The 18,290-nt window shown below is 36.5% G+C and overlaps 1 protein-coding gene across 27 annotated transcripts in view; it reads right to left on the reverse strand.

The window, feature by feature from the left end:
• Nucleotides 1–18,290, reverse strand: part of KIAA0825 — a 256,762-nt gene that overhangs the window by 109,698 nt on the left and 128,774 nt on the right. For 25 of the 27 annotated variants that reach the window (XM_080572674.1, XM_080572661.1, XM_080572660.1 and 22 more), the window contains 3 exons: nucleotides 16,474–16,630; nucleotides 12,131–12,286; nucleotides 8,072–8,166 (listed from right to left, as the gene is read on the reverse strand). In XM_080572674.1, the coding sequence (XP_080428800.1) occupies nucleotides 8,072–8,166; nucleotides 12,131–12,286; nucleotides 16,474–16,630 (408 nt within the window). The other 2 variants (XM_080572665.1, XM_080572671.1) reach the window with 2 other exon arrangements.

The raw sequence follows: 18,290 nt of genomic DNA on the forward strand, positions 1-18,290 counted from the left end.
GAGAAAGGGTAGAATATAGAGAAGGAGGAGTTATAACTATGAAAAGTCTGTCATCACAGTAGCACCTACCAGTCCTTGCTAGTTGATTTTTATTATGGACAGCAAATGTCTCAAGGTCAAGAGAAAGCAACATTTGTTCCCCAACTCTTTCAGCATACTAACCAGCCCACCACTTCCTAAGAAGACTGCAAGGTAATTCAAATTATATTTACAAGAAATTGCTTAGATAAGTAAAGGTGAGACACCTGTCCTTTGTTGCCAACTGGGACTGTTGCTTTTTTAGCTTTTGCATCTTAAAATTTACTTACAAGAGTTTCTACTACAAGTTTCTACTCTTGGATTTGCTACAGACTTATTTTACAATGTTGAAGAAAACTTAAAAGTAACTGCAGAACTAGATTTTCCATCTGTTTAACTTTGATATTACTACTTCCCCATCTACCTTTCAGGGGATTTACATGTCTCAACTCATTACAGCTTGCAAAGAAATTTAGATTCCCTGTATGGAAACCAAATTATTCTGTATTACTAGCACCTTGTTGAAAATCCCTGATCTAACAGAAACAGAAGAAAGAAACAATGGGGCGGTGGGCAAAACAGACTTTTATTTTGTTGGCTTGTGTCTTGTAGCCTCTTCCTTTGTGGGTATAGTGAGAAAGCCTATAGATGAAATGACTAGCTTATTACCATGTATAGTTAGGGTAATCAGTACTCAGAGTGCATTAATATGCATTTAGAGCTTTTGTAGACACTTAACGATTGCTAAGAATGAAAACTTGGATCAGAAAGACTCAGAAAGAGAAAGAAGAACAGATAAGACCTCAAACATGATTTTCTCCACTTAAGAATCCTTACTTAGCAACAGGATGCAAGACAGAGTTGAAAGGAAGGCAAATTGTTTGCAGATGAAAGGATACATCTATTTTTAAGAAAAGTCAGCCAGGTCATGGGATGCCAGTCACCAGGTTAATTAGATAGTGGCATAAAATGTCAAAGTGTCACACTTCCAAATAATCATTTGTGATTGCAGTATACAAAAATATCTAGTTATAAAGATGTACACTTTAAAAGAAACTGATGAAACATGAATTCTAACACTAAATGAATATATGCATTATTAGCATTAATGCGTTACATTTACTTATTTTTTCCATCAAAACATATCAAAGAACATACAAACATGGACAAAGGCTACCTAATTTTGATGGGGAAAGCAAGATACAGTGGGACAACATTAGCAAAATGCTTTTTCGGTCACAGGCCAAAATAGCCAGAATGCAATGCTTTCTATACTTCTTAATGCAAACATAGCCAATATCTTTTTTTTTTTTTTTTCCTCCTATAGGCAGATTTTGAGCAATTGAAAGCACCACGTTAGAACAAAACCTTATTGAAGCAATTTTATAGCTGTTACTTCAGGAAGAGCTGCTAAGTACATACTTCCACATCCCATGTAAAGCCTCATCATAAAGAATTTCCAAGTATTAAAAAGGAGCTCACATTAACTGGGATACATCAGTCCTTTCCTTTTTAGCATCAGTTGTTGGAGGATATTATTTTATTCATAGGATTCATCAACATGTCTGCAGGAGAGATAGACTGCTAACAACCAGAAAAGTCTGAAACATACTACATATGGGAAGTCTCACCTTTCACCTCACTTTCCTGTGCAATTTGTGCTAAAGTTGTATCCATAACAATGGCTGAAGTGGCATTCAGATAATATTTACAGAGTATCATCTTTCCTTTTGCTTAGCAATATACATTCTGTCACCAATACTTTAAATCTGCCAGGCAGGAAACTAAGCTGTTTTTGACAGATCCTTTGAGATCAGAGTGTAGTTTCATTAGCCGTATCAGAAGAAGATAAGCAGAAGAAGGATAATTCTTATGTTGATGGATCTGACATACAACTTCTCATTGACCAGCTTATTTATGGAAAAGAGTCCTTGCCTGTCCAAAAATCCAAGGAACTCTTTTTTTACTCCTTTTTCGATCCAGCACCAGGATCTAAACCTTACTCTGTGCCCAACCAAGAGATGTGCAGTGATGAATTAACACCTTTCACCTGTTTCTTTTGATTTGGTAACAGTGGGATACCATATTTGCTAGCCTCCCATGTATATTAGAAAACCTGTTCACATATACATCATAAGGGCATCCATTATAGTCTCACCAAGCAGGTGGTAATTACTACAGTATTAATGGCATCACAGTTCTCCACCAACACATCATTAATAGTTGACATGTAGCTTTAACAACAATATTGATTTCCAATATCTGGCAGTGTGGATACAAAAGGTCTAGGAGCATCTGCAGTTTAGAAGAAGGCTTGACTAATACATGCAAAAGCACACTAGACATAACACTGGCATGCTCTGCCATGCAGATATGGCCTCTATCTTGGCATCATGCCCGTAACTCCTCTTCCACTATTTGTTTCTACTACAAAGAAAATTGTCAAAGAACTTGCTACCTTTTCATATGTATGGTATCTTCATTTCTCAGACTTGGGCTTGTGTACATTTGCATAAAAATCCTCCACAAGCAACAAAGTGCATGCAGTTTGCTGACATTCTTTTCAATTTCAAAACTACATAATACATTTTTCCATGTGTTGATAAACTGGATTTTAAAAGAGCATTTTCTGGATATCTAGATAATCAACAACACAATGAATATAAACATTTTCTATAAATAGTTCACCATATGGCTACCATTCTCAACAGATGGTGTCTGTGTATCCACTAGAATATACAAGAGTTATGCAGATTTTGCCCTGCAATCACTCGAAATTCGAAACAAGATTTTTTTTTTTTACTTAATTTCAGTTTTATTAAGCATAACCAACGGTAAAAAAAATAATAAAAAAATCACCTAACTAGTGCTTGAATGGTAATGCCATAACTATATTAACAAATTAGTTCATAAAAGGTGAGTAGATGGTTCTTACCAAGTATAGTCAAAAGGATTTAAAATAGAGACACTATGTACAAGATCAACTTCGACAGCATGAAAGGATTTTCTTTACATTAGCATTGCACCCTAGTGCCAAGGATAGTCTTTGCCCTCCTAAACAACAGTTTCACACGTAAACAGTGCCAGCCCAGTAATTTATCAGACAGAATAAGGCCAACAGCATCCTGGCTTGCATAAGAAGCAGTGTGGCCAGCAGGGCTAGGGAAGTGATTGTCCCCCTGTACTCGGCTCTGGTGAGGCCGCACCTCGAGTACTGTGTTCAGTTTTGGGCCCCTCACTACAAGAAGGACATGGAGGTGCTCAAGGGAGTCCAGAGAAGGGCAACAAAGCTGGTGAGGGATCTGGAGAACAAGTCTTAATAGGGACGGCTGAGTGGGCTGGGGTTGTTCAGCCTGGAGAAGAGGCTCATCCGTGACCTTATCGCACTCTACAGGTACCTTAAAGGAGGCTGTAGCGAGGTGGGGGTTGGTCTGTTCTCCCACATGCCTGGTGACAGGACGAGGGGGAATGGGCTAAAGTTGCACCAGGGGAGGTTTAGGTTGGATATTAGGAAGAACTTTACTGAAAGGGTTGTTAGGCATTGGAATGGGCTGCCCACGGAAGTGGTTGAGTCACCATCCCTGGAGGTCTTTAAAAGACATTTAGATGTAGAGCTTAGTGATATGGTTTAGTGGAGGACTTGTTAGTGTTAGGACAGAGGTTGGACTAGGTGATCTTGGAGGTCTCTTCCAACATAGATGATTCTGTGATTCTATGTTAAGAAGAATTCTGAAGTTATAAGAATGTGGGTGTTTGTGCATATTTAGCACACATATTTTACCTAATTCTAGCAGAAAACAAATTTATTAGTTTATGATAGTTTCCCTAAAGTCAATATAGAAACAACTCCAGATTTTCTACTCTACTTTGAAAAGTTGCTGGGCAGTTAGAATGTTTCTCAAAGGAACACATTTCTGGACATCGTTTGTCTTAGGCTTACCTGGCAAGGTTTTGGCCAGAGGGGAAGGAAACTGCAGGGGCAGCCTCTGTGAGCAGAGCCCAGCAGCTGCCCCATGTCAGAGAGGAGCCAGCTCCAGCTGCTCCAAAAGGGACTCCCTGCTGCCCAGAGCTGGGCCATGAGTGATGCTGGCTGGGCTCCGGGAGAGCAGAGTTAAGGAAGGGAAAAAAAATCCTGCTATGGTACAGCAGCTGGGAGAGAGGAGTCAGAAATGTGAGAAGCAGCCCTGCAGCCCCCAAGGTCAGTGCAGCAGGAGGCAGGAGGTGCTCCAGGCTCACAGCAGCAGTTCCCCTGCGGCCTAGGGAGAGGCCCCTGGTGGAGCAGGCTGTCCCCCTGCACCCATGGGTCCCACATGGAGCAGATCTCCACGCTGCAGCCCGTGGAGGAGCCCCCGGTGGAGCAGGTGGATGTGGCCTGGAGGAGGCTGCGGCCCATGGAGAGCCCCCGCAGGAGCAGGCCCCGGGCCGGAGCTGCAGCCCGTGGAGAGGAGCCCACGCAGGAGCAGGGGGTCTGGGGGGAGCTGCCGCCCGTGGGGGACCCGTGCTGGAGCAGTTTGCTCCTGGGGGATGGATGGACCCCGTGGTACGGAGCCGTGTGGGAGCAGTTCCTGAAGAGCTGCTGCCTGTGGGCAGCCCCCGCAGGCTCAGTTCGGGAAGGACGGCATCCCATGGGAGGGACCCCATGTGGAGCAGGGGCAGAGAGGGACCGTGAAGGAGCGATGGAGACGAAGCATCAGGGACTGACCGCAGCCCCCATTCCCTGTTCCCCTGTGCCGCTCGGGTGGAGGAGATGGGAGAGTTTTTCTCACTGTGGCCCCTTTGATTCTTGCCCCATCCTTCTGCAGGGTGTAACCAAGTGGCTGCATGGATGCCTAGTTATTGGCCAAGGCCAACCCAGCACAGTCACTAAAGTATGTTCAAATGTTGCATTATCTACAGAGGGATTGTATCAACTATCGTCTTAACTGTCTGACCAACAATCTGCACAGTTTCTAGATAATGACTTAGCCAGGCAACAATATTATTTCCTTTATGAGCAGAAGGGTCATTAAAAGTTGTGATAGCCGTCAATTAAACAGTAACTAAAAGCACACAGTCTTCTTGTCTTGATACACGTTAGAGGCAAGGATCTCCCGTTTGATCATGAAAATAGCTGAACATTCTTAGATGAGTGCCAAGAAGATTTGGAAAAGCAACATGTATCTCTGTGAAACTACTTGAGACATTTTTGAAAACTTGAGTAAATCTAGTACTTCAAATTACCTGACTGGTAATGGGCTAACTTATTAAAAGGTATTATTTTAAGTGTAATTGAAAAGTATGTTTTTTGGTTTTGCAGATAGAAATCTATATATATAAAAAGAATAACAAATAAAACCAGGAAGGAAATGAAGTAATCTATATATGTCTTTCTGATAGATTTTTAAATAGTTTCTAAAGGTATGAACTGTAAATATGTATGAACATTATTTTTTTCTGTTTCTGCTTATTGCTCAATTCAAATAAGCTATTCTTGACAGCCTGCTATATTCGATAACCTTGGAATAAGATGATGTAATTAACAATATACACCTGTCATTTAAGATCTTCTGAACACTTACTTTGAAGGTCATAGGAATGGGTGCAATAGATTCATGCACTCTTGTGTAGCCAACAGTGAGCAGTATACAACAATTCATTCTGTTTTAACCAGTCTTTTACTTTCCCCTAACCACCAACCAATTAATTTGCCTACCACTTGCTGGCTCTGGGACAATGCTCCCATAACCCGCTCCCACCTAACTCAGTCATTAACTAGGTTAGAGGAGCATTTCCCTTGTAAATGAGTCCCCTAAGCATTTTAAAACTTTTTTTTTCCCCCCCAGAAAAGTGAAAGCAGAACATACCTATTTTGCTTCATATACATCAGACAGTATTTTTCTTTAAGTATAAAAATAAAGAGACCTCATTATAGAGGTAGAATAGAACAGGTAAAATATTCAATAGAACAGGTAAAAATATTTTTATTTGCACAGAAGTAACTGGTAAGAGAAAGCTTTAGCGTGTGTTAAAGAAATGAGTGCTTGTACTCTTAAATTACTGCCCTTGGTTTTGTTGACCTCATCTTAGGAGGCAAATAGTAAAAACACAATGGAGGAGGGCAACGTAAGCAGGAGGTCAAAATAAGGATCACGCTAAGTGAGTACGTGATTAAGACCTAAGCACAAGTAAGGCTGAGATTTATGAAGTTTTAGGAAGAAGCATGAAGCATTACGTAAAGATAGGGCCTACCTGAGTCATTGTAAAGCTTGCTAGAGTAACCACCAGACCAGCAAGAATTGGTCTAGCTAGCTGAAAACATGAACAGAAATACTTTATCTAGGCTAAAATTTGAGTCATATAAGGATAAGCTGGGTTGGAGATGCTGGTCACTGTGGGAGATATTAGGATTTGCAATTCTGCTTAACGCTCACAATGGGTTTAGATGATCTGTTGGTCTGTAAAATAGAGAGGAGCGGTTTGAATAATAAATCCATTAGATAATCATTAATGTCTTGCATAATGTCACTTCAAGATGAGAATTTTCATATCATGTAGAAGGGCAGTGAATGGAGACATTTTCAAATTAGGAAGGATGACAAAAATTAGGGCAGTTATTGGAGGGAAAAAAGAGAAGCAATAGATGATGTGATAAAAACGTAATACAGAGAAGGACAGAGAAGGTATACACATGACTTCTTTCTAAACTTTGTACAGGGATCAAAAGGAAAATGAAATGTGTTTAAAGACATTGAAGAAGAAGTGACCTCAGAAAAATGTTCCCTCTGCAAAACAGTTCTCTCTACTCCGTTTGGCTCATGTTGATGGCATCAACACAAAGGGAAGTATCAGAACCATCTTAAGTCTAAGACTGTCTATTAAATTCTCTTTTAAAAGGACAAACTAGTTCATTTTTAAATGAAGGACAGGAGTCATCCTGAATCATCAGGAGAACTATCAAATAAAAAAAGTAGTGCTGAATTGTCTCTGCCATTTAACATAAAAATGGCACTACTGGTACAGACCAAGATCTCCACATAATCGCATATTCTCCTTGGTTCTGGGTAATAGAGGACATCAAGAGAAGAACTGACTGGCAAAATGGAGAGCACATTTTTGCCAGCATAACTTTCTGTGCAATTGTATTACAATTTTGGAAAATAACAATTCAAGTAAGAGAAAAATTTATCATAGCAAAATTAAGATGAATGGAAATAAACTGCAAGAGTATTTTATATATAAAATGAGGGCGCAGTTAAGTGTGTAGGACATTAATTTCTAGCGATAAATTAAGAATGTGACAAAAACAAGTATTTTTGACATGCAAGTAATATACTTTTGAAATCATCACCAGTTTCTAAATAGAAAAACAATTCACTTTAAAAGGCAAGTGATACAACCATAATAGATATTACCCTTATGAGGATTCAGAATTATGAAGGGAGCATTAAACCTTTTGGTTCACAACATATGTTTTCCAGTTCTTACAAGGCTATGTAACAAGTATTTTATAAAATACACTCGTTTTTTCCACCTGTAATTTTCTGAACTTTAAAAATTGCTCTTTCTGACTTTAACAAGTATAACCTCAATTTAATATCTCCTTAGATGGCAAACAGATATAAATTTTAGAAGTAAAACACTATTAAAATAAGTTTCATTAGTTAAAACCTATTAAAGAAATATTTCATATTTCTAGCTATACTTTTCATGCCCCCAGATGAATTTAAGACTCATTACAATTTGAACAAACATCCCCAAAGTTCTGTGTTGAAATCTCCGTTGGCTGTATAGCTCTAGCAAAGTTAACAATTACTCATTTCTTTTCAAAGCACAGTTTATGGGCAATATCAACATAGATTCATGTCTAAGCCAGAAATAACTATGTCTTCAAAACAGGAATTCATCTTTGTATGAATCAAATACACAAAGACAGGAACTTAATTTTAAAACTGCATATTTAAAAATAAATCTATAAATTATTTTATAAAGTTCACCAGAAAACTATATATTCACTGACCATTTTAAAGTAAGGCAGACAAGTGGAAAGTACAGTTAATTGCCAGAATCCCTTTACCTGTGTGCCAGCAGCACCCTGAAGGTCATCTGCTTCAGTCCCAAATAATTTGGCAGGAAATTTGACCAATCCCAGTTCCATTCAGTAATGGTTGACTGTTGATACATGGCAAGAAGCTATTGTTAGTTATTAATCAGTGTTAATATCATCAGTAAATTAAAGCTCCAGCTGTGATATACTAAGCAAGAAGGAGGGGGGTCTAGAACAAGGACTTAGACAGACGATATCAATCATGTCCACAGGAGAAGGTTTTTATTCTAATACGACAGCAATTAATTTATAAATCCATTTGGGAATGTAACCATTATTTATAAAAAGATAAATCAATTTTTGAACCGTTATTCTTCCAACTGTTAATGGCATTCTGCCCAACCACTTTGTCTGAGAGCTTGACTCTTTGTTTGGAAAACAAAATAATTGCCAACTTTTTATGTAACAGAAATTTTTATTTTCTGCTATCAGCAAAAAGTTTGTCATGAAAATCTTAGCATAGTTGGAATTCAAGATGTAACCTGTATCTTAATTAGAGTGATGATTTACTTGTTTATTTTTTTATAAGGCACTCCAGTGGTTATTATAAACAGTAGTAAGTCTGGACAATATGAAGTAATACAACTCTATGCTGCTTATTTACTAAGTAAAAGCAACATAAAATAAGGGTGGGCAGACAAAAGACCACGCACCATATTCTTATGTTTGTAAAATAGTAACTGCTGCATAATAGTAATTTTCATTGTCAGGACTGGTCAAGTAGTGATTACAATTCAACATTCTTGGGAAGGGATCATTAAAAAAAATATTATTGTAACACTAAAATACCACTCAGTTAAAAAAAAAAGATGGAGTTAGTCATAACAATGGTAATATAGCTAAATAGGAAGACTGAAGTGTGTCATGCAGTATATATTTTTCTTCTTGCTGACAGCACTTGGTTGTTCTGGGAGAGCAGAATCAGTGCAATCCCTTCCAGGTAGTCCCTCCCTTTCCTTCCACCTTTAGTTATTCCCTTCCTTCTTTTCATTTTCTTACTAATTGTCATCTCTGGGATGCACTTAAAATTAACATATAAAAAGAAAGGTGAAATACAGAGTCAGAAAGGGAGGTTAGGAGAAGCTAAAGAAGGAATAAAAAAATAAAAGTGGAAAATAAACAAAGAAGAAGAATCAATGAACATCTGATAAACAAGAAATAAGGAAAAGATTCCACTGAAAGAAGAGTGGGAGAATACAGAGGAGAAAAGCAACTGTTCAATACTCTGCAATGAATTAGAAATTAGTAAATACAAAGGAAATACTTGTAAAATCAAGCAAGATAAAAAGGAGAAGCTGAACTGCCAGTAGTGGCAACTAGGAAAATTTATTAGTCTAACAGATAAAATTCAGTCCACCAGGCTGATCAATTCTGTGGAAAAAAAAAAAAAAAAAGAAATAGAAAGCAACAACAACAACTACACACACAAAACACCTCCATACTTCAGAAAAGGGAAAATAAATATATATATATATATATTTATTAAATATTTTTCTTCATTGATACTGTTGAGACATTGTACAGCCTGGACTTAATCTTATTAGACAATAGAGCAGCAGCACTGGCAGAGACTGAGGTGTCAGGACAAATTGATAAAATCAAGAGCAACAAGTTACTAGGACCAGATGGTAATTATTCAAGATTTTTGCAGGAATGTAAGAATGAAATAGCTGAATTGTTAACAGAAGTGACATACTTCATAGAATCATCTACTGAACTGAGGGTTAGAAGGTAAAAAGCATTACATATCTTTAACAAAAATCATAGAGTTGATCTCAAAATAGCAGTTTTGTGGCCTTTGTTTCAGGAGCAGTAAAACTCATAGAAATTATAATTAGGTAGCTTGCCAAAGATGGCACAGTGGGGATGAATAAGCAAAACAGAACAGAAAAATCAACCACCCTAATGTATTGCAAAAACTGATCAGAAAGCAATATATATGATATGTTTGCTATAACTTATCTTTCAGAAAGCTTTTGAAATAATTCCATTTAAACAATCCTCTACTGAGGAAGCTAAGAACATGTCTACAGTTATAATATAGCATAGCATAATACAAACATTCTCTGGTCAGCTTGCAGGACTCAATAAGCAGTATTGTCTATTCGTTTAGCCCTTCTTAAAGAGAAGTTTTTAAATACAATACAAAATTAACTCATCAGTAAAACAATGTGAAACCGGGATCACAATGGGCTTATTTTGACTTGGAATTTATTAAGAAACAAACGCTAGTTCCTGTATTGAAAAGACATCTGGCTACATTAGATTTAAAGAAAAAGCAAAAAATTATAAACTCTGGAAAAAAATTATAAACTGGATTATAAACTCTTCAGATTCATGGCAGTTGCCAACTACTAAGAATGAACGTAAGAAAAAGATGTATTCCGTAAGAAGAATAATTGTTCCTTGGCGGTGCTCTGGCATCTTCTGACAGTATTCTAGATTAGCAATAGTCTGCAAGAGACCAGACACCAAACTACACTGACCACTATTTAATAAATAGCACGTCCCACTCCACTAAATAAAAGTGTAATTTGTATTGAAGGGGAGAAATCTCTAAAAATATTATTAAGTTCAGGAAATATATCTGTCATTAGGAACAACAGTGGTGGCACAAGATACTTTTAGCTTTCACAGAATCACAGAATTGTAGGGGTTGGAAGGGACCTTGAAAGATCATTGGGTCCAACCCCCCTTTTGTGATCTACGTTTTTTTTTCTTAATTCTATGATATTTTTCCATATTCTGATAACAGACTTTATGCCAAAAGTTTACAAAATACAAAGTGATTTAATATGAACTATCCATTGTCATCTGTTGATTAATAGAGCACTACAAACCCATCATATAGCAGAAGAATTCTGCCCTGAGTTGTCACTACTTGAAGGTCTTATTCTACTATACTATCAATGATTTAAGGCATGTGAACTATCTTCTGCATTTCAAATTGAATCTGTACCCCCTTAGGTTCTGTCAAGTGAGGATATACATAAAGAGACCAGTGGAAGGAAAAAAGACACTTTAAAACATGTTTTTCTGGAATGAGAAGCCACGTGAAATTGATATTAATCTCCTTTTTCGGGACATTAGCACTTTGATTGTAACATGACAATGATTAAGTATTGATTAAACAAGTAGAAAAAAAAAAGAAGAAAAACGGGTATATTTTACAGCAATACAACTGGTGAAATAGACCAAAGTGTTCACAATTGAGAATGCAGATGATCCAAATTAAAAACAAAGCCGTACTGAAAAATAGTGTCTTTCAATCAAAAGTCTGTAAAGTGAATTTCATGCAACTTTAATGCCATTCCTTTTTAAATGTTTGAAACTGTAGGGGAAGAATCAAAACTGTAGACGATGGATTAGGAAGTCTTGAGAAACCATGGTGTAAGATTTTTTAGGTGTCCAAGTCCAATCAAATACAATTCATTTTGTGAAATGAATCAGTCATGTGGGTCCCTGGTATAGGTTTATGCAAGTAGGTATATTCTATATATTTGTTATGATACCAGGAAAGTGACACAGAAATGCATGCTTTCACTTCTCCCCCCTCCAACACTTACTCTCACTTCTTTGTATTTCCAAAGTTTACATTACTGTTCAACATTTCTGTGAAAGACTCATCAGGTAAGACTCTAAATATGCACTTGGAGATTTGCCATGATTTTTCAAAGGACTAAGACTAGCCTCATCTACCATTACATAGATGTAATACATGTCATTGTTACTAATAGGTTTTCCTTCACTGTACTGAACTAACACAGAAAGTCTAACTAAATGCAAATTGCTCTTATATGCAATAATTCTGATAAAAGAAAAGGACAATAATGGCTTTTTGAACACCATGATATTGTAGAGAGTGCCCTCATTAAAATCCTGAGTAATAATATTCCTTTGCACTTCATCAAAAGTGAACTCATGTAATTAATTCCTTTTTCATAATTTCAGTCTCTGTCATTATCATGATCATAATAAGATTGACAAGTAAAAATTATACTATAACCAAGGTTTCAGATTTTCACAAACCTGATTGAACACTTTTGCACAAGATTGGCTGTACACCTGGAAAGGATTGAAGACAGCCTGCTCTTCTCTGCCCTTCAGTGTCAAAGGCAGGCATTGATTGGAGGTAACACTCTCTTCAGAGTAATTCTTACAAGACAGCTGCTCTTGCAAATATTCCTTTTAAGGAGAGAAAAAAAAAAAAAAAGAATTACATGCCACCTAGCCTTCTAACTGAAATTTCCCAAATTTCAGGCATAACTTTACTGTGTGTTTCCTTATGCTAAAGGGGAAAATAAGAAACCTCTCTCAAAATAGAGACCTTTTCAAGAGTAATATCACCCTACAACAATAAATAACTCCTAGGAATATCGAACTGAAGCAAATCAGAATAATCCAATATTGTAATCAGATACTGTTTTGAATTTATCATCAGTGATGTTTAACAGTTCTCATTTAAGATATTAGGTCTATGTGGTAGTGAAGAACAAATGTTTTCTATGATCTGTTCTAATATATATCATCTCTTTTATATGATAAAGTATGCAGACATATTTGTTTTTTAGGCAGCATTACATAGTCACTACATGACTATAAAATCTGTTGTTTAAACACAGGAAATAAATACTCTACCACTCTTCAAAACTATTTTTAATTATTTAAGCGTTTGAAGACTAGAACTCATTCGTGATTTACATGGCAATTTTAGAAACTATAGTGTAACAGACACATGATTATTTTGGCCACAATCTTTTCTGTTTTCACTTCTTAAACTACTATGTAAATAAATCATCATTGCATGCCAATAAAGTGTTTTGATTAAATAGAACCATTTTACAAAGAGCTAGATAATGAAACACTTACAGATCTATTTGCTGGAAGGTCTATTGTGATTAAACTGTTTATTGTTATTAAAATGAAGTCCATAATAATAGGATTGCCATAACATTGAGCTCACTCAAGGTGAGTCTTCATTAAGATGGGTGGATACAAGTGTTCCTCTTACTTTGCAGTAATATTGAGTTAATAAAAAAAAAATCAGACTCAAGTGAGGGAGTGCGTAAACTACATTACATGACGCTGTACTTCTAAGTTGGTCTTTCTAAAACAATAATTTCACCATCACTTTAAACTGATTCAACTGTGGTCTGGCCTGAAAGGCATGAATTTCCTCCCAATCCGCATAGATTGTAGTTGTTTCTCCCTTGTGTTGGCACTAGCATATGTTGTGAAATCAGCCAGAAAAAAGGAAGGTTTCAGCCAGATAAGCAAGCCACACGATTTCTAGTACTAGTGCAAAGGAGGCCCTAAGAGTGGGAAAACACAAAGGGAAGAGAAAGAGTAGGACTGACAATTGGCTGCAACCTGTAGACAGGACTGCTTAAACAATCACAAAATCATCCTAGTGTATTTTTTTTAAGGATTTTTTTTTCTTAAATAGAACTCATTGCTTTTTCAGTTTAAACCAACAGTGTAATACAGCTGTCAAAACATACCAGAAGTCTTCTACCTATATTTTCTCAGCCTCCAAAAACATTGGTTTTTTTCCCCCTCCCCTCTCTTTTTTTTCCATTCATTAATTACTCCATGCCATAGCAAAGATTTTAAAGTCATAGTGAGGGGTTTATTTAAGAGATACTTCTACAAATGTACCTTTTTTTTTTTTTTTTTTAAATGTAGTACCTTACATGCACAGATTTCCTCAAAATCTGTAGATAGCCCTAAAGCAACCCAACCATCTGGGCTTCTCAGCTCCAGAAGAAACAGAATCTGTTGGTTTTTCAGAAGATATATTGGAACTCACTGTCCATGCTTGCTAGGGTTTTGAACATTGGAAGTTGTATACAGCTCAATTCCCAATACAGGAGTTTTCCTGTCTTTGGAATACTGTGGATTTATGCTTTGACACAGAGACTTGATCAACAATGATAAATCTATTACTTTGAGGACTCCTTTAGTACGGTACATTTTGTAGAGCCAGAAAGGGTAATGTTTCAGAAATGTGTTAATAAATCATGACTGTAAACATGTGAGCTATATCTTTACTACTAATGACTGGGCATGAAACAAAGCAGACAGAGGATTTGTGAGCTTGACAGCTCAGGAGAGTTGGTTTCTCTTTGATAGCAATTAGTGAAAATTACTCTTAAAATAGTTATTCTTCCTGATAAATACATGAAGGACTGTTGACCGTTCTGAGTTCTACAGTATCTGTAATTGTCTGTCTTTATCACATTGTAGCTCTGTTTCCAAACACAGCTTCTAAGAATCTATATCCCTTTTCCCCCGACTTTCTTAAGAAAATTATTGAGAACCAAAGTTTTCTAACTCATCATTTTGTTCTCTATTCACATGCAGTTATTAATCACTGTAGCACAAAGATCTCCAAACTAATTTTAAGAATGTGACCCCTTGACAGTCCAAGAAGCCTACAAAGAAAAGCATGGACCTTCGAACAGAAATCGTCTGTTTCATGTGCCCGACTACCAAAAACAAAATCTACATTATGAAAAATAATATTGAAAAATGCATTATCATTATACCACACTAAGCATTAAAATGTTTTGTAATGGTTTCAAAGCCAAGTTGAAGTAATGTTCATAAGTCCTTCTGTGCAGTCAAGCTGGTCATGATTTTATTATTATTATTTTTTTCTTTCTTAAATAAGGCAGGTTTTCTCCACTGAGAAATGTCCTATTTTTAATGAAGCTCACACTATCTGCACAAATTCAAGGAGAGACACCTGGGATGTGGAAAGACAGGCTGAAGTCCCTCTTCCACCTAATTCTCTCAGCCTCTTACATCCTATCGGAGCTGCTCCACTTTGTATAAATAACTGAATACTCATAGGAGTGAGATCTTGAATCAGGGTCTCCAGAACCTGATATGGGCATTCTACCCCTTCAGCTAGAATACAATTCTATTTCTGACCCTAAAATTTACAGAATGGATTTTTACAGCAATTTCTACAAAGCGAAACAACTCCATCAAGGGAAAACGACAAAGTTCCATGCTGGTAGCTAATGGTCTGGCGGTTTGGGCATTTAGTTTGGATACAGATTCAATTCCCTGGTCTAAACCAAGAAGAATAAAGAGTTGAGCCTGCATATACAGTCCCTTAGGTGACGGCCCTAGCTACTGTATTATATGCTATTTTAGGAGGTCTTGCTCATCATCTTTTCTTCAGTTCATTATACTAAGAGTAATCCTGAAAGTGCTCCAGGTGAAAAGGTTTTGTTTGAACTGTATTACAGTAATAATTTTCACTTCACTTCCTGAACCATTTAATTGTTTGAGATGAAACTTGAAAAGATTCTGTATTGTATTAATATTAGGTTGCCATCTCTACATACATGCTTACATTGCTTCTAAGAGTTCCAAATGCAGATGCATAAAGGTTGCTTGTAAGCCTGTACTTAGGAACTAAACAGTTGATCTGATTTTCAGAAGCAAACTGCCTGTATGAAGCTGTTCTTTATTGCCTTCATATTGCTGCCTAATTGTTTTGTGCTATCATTTTTTTCCTAAGCAAAATCTTGGCCTGTGCCTATATTTGCATTATTTTGCATTTAATTATAAACACTTCAGTATACTTTCAATGATCTTAACAGCACCTGCTTATGCATTCAAGGAATAGTAATTTAGTAATTAAAGCTAATAAACAGAACTTTCTTAATTAAGCTGTGTAGCTCTGTGTTATCATACAATTTAAGCAAACCTGCGTTTACTTCAGTGTATAAAATAAGAATGCTTTTGGTAACTTGCAGCAATTTAGTACAGCCTTAGAAATAACGATATAATTCTTTTACCTTACCGAAATTCCATGTGCAGCAAACAAATGTGAATTTGTTTACTGTAATTTCAAAAGCACTTTAACTAAACAGTTATCTAGATTAAGAAAGATTTGCATTTGGATGCGTTTACTTCCTCAGTACAGCGGTGAGGTTTGTTTGTTTGTTTTTTAAATCAGAAGAATTGATTTACCACATTTAATTTTACTTCCTGTAACAGTCAATTTTTCAATAGCCTTGCCATTGTGGTGTCTTTTTTTTTTTTTTTCCCTTTTTTAAACTGTGCTTAAGCTCCTAAAATGTATCTATTGTCTACAATATAAATCTAAAGGAAGTTTATGTGCCATAATACAGTTTAAGTACATAAATAAAATCTACATTGTTTCCCCGTAAAGTAATCTCTTCTGTACAAATGCAGAAAAGCCTGAACTGAATGGATTCTATTACAATACAATATAGGATTTCATATTGACTTTAAGAAGCATTATCACCTCCTTGACTAACCCTTAGCTGCCAGCAGACGCTGCCTCAGGCCAGTACACACCTAATTGCTCGGTAAAAAGGCCGTTTCCCTACCTCATTGAGCTGGATGATGTGATAAATTTGCCTCAGGTACTCGCTGCCACCTGGTTTGTGGCAGATATCCAGGACCATCATGTTTATTTTCTGCTCAGTGAATCCAAGTGCAATGCCTTCTTCCTCTAACGGTGCACCTTCCACTGCAACCGAGCCACTGGAACATGGAAAATTGAAAAATATTCTTAAACTACTAAAAATCAAAATATTAATGCAAAGTCAGATAAAAACAAGTAAAAATCCTTAAACATTTGGCTTGCACAGCACAAATGTATACATTTCTGAAACCTTCCCGCTAAAAAATGCTAAACAATTAAATGACTATTAAAGATAACATTTTAGTATTACACAAATTTTACCGATTTTACAGAAAGACCAAAAACTTAAAACATTCTTTACTGTAAGGACATACAAGGAGCAAATATTTTTTTATTTTCTTTTCCACTAGAGAAGTATCTTTGCCATTCCCAGTAGCATTTGCATTCGATCTTTTGTACATTTTTCTTTGCCTGTCGCTGCACATATTAAAGCCTAATTAACATGTCAGAAAGGTAGCCATTACTCTAAGTATAGGTTAGAAATTTTAAAATGAAGTCTTTTTCTTTCCACTGGTATGCTGGTAACCATTTCAAAGGTACCTATTTGCCACTTGTTGCACTTTTTGCCCTGTACTTTTCCTTTTTTTCCTTCTTAATAATGTTAGTGTCCAACTGCTAAAAAAAGAGAGGAAAAAAAATGAAGGTGACAGGCCGAAAAGCCTCAAAAAAAATGGACATTCAGAACTCTGACCATTATTAGACTGCTCTCTGGATAAGAACATAAGTTACCAGCTCTGTAGTTGCTTAATATTGTAGACTGGCAAAGTATTAAGAAAAAAAAAAAAAAAAGAAGAAGTACTAAAGATAATTCTTCCCTCCAATTTTTGAGCTGCAACACAAATGTATGTTGCTATCCAGACACATCAAGAACTTGAAAGACCAACTGAAAATATTACGCATTCTCCAATCTTTGTTTTGATTAATTTAAAGTCTACAAAATAAGCACTCTGACTAAAACAAACAACACCCTCCCCCCGCCCCCGACATTTTACTTATTAGAAGTGAAAAAATACAAATACTTTGGTATTATCAGCTGTAAGTTGCAGTTTACTGTTGAAAACGTGCCATGATTACCAAGTTAGTTCTGCTGAAAGTTGTTGCTTGACCTGAAGGCTCACTTAAATGCTGCACAGCTGCTGGACATTAAAGCTGATATTGCTTCCACATGCAGCTTCAGAACTTCCTACAGAGCAAATAGTTTCAAAATATAAACTATAATTTTGTTCTTTGCTGAATGGATGTAAGGGATACTCTGTTATTATGGTGTATTTTACACACAAGCTTCAAAGACATTGATCTTTAAACTTAAAGCACGCATAAGGCTGATGCTTCAATGTCACATATAGATATAACCTGAATTTCTTGTCAAACTTCTCAGCGATTGACATTGAAAAAGTTGAGGACCTCTGACAAAGGAGTGTATCAGTGTCAGCACCCAAATTGTATCCTTTCCTGTCCGTCAGTGTGCAGGTGAAGCAGATGATTGGATTCAGTCAGTGCTATGATTAATGAGTTCCTCCCTGGATTTGGGACTGCCTATCAATCATGTCATTAGGAAGAATGTGCCCTGAAAGAGGCAGACCTCAGCCAAGGAATAACTGCATTCATCTTAATCTGTATATGCACCCAGCCAGCCAAGTCAGGGTCACCATGATGAAAAACAATAATCTTCAACTCGACAAATTACTTTCCAAAGACAGACATTTCTTTTCTTTCTGA

The sequence above is a fragment of the Anser brachyrhynchus genome (assembly GCF_964034855.1).
Source record: "Anser brachyrhynchus genome assembly, chromosome: Z".
Classification (NCBI taxonomy): domain Eukaryota; kingdom Metazoa; phylum Chordata; class Aves; order Anseriformes; family Anatidae; genus Anser; species Anser brachyrhynchus.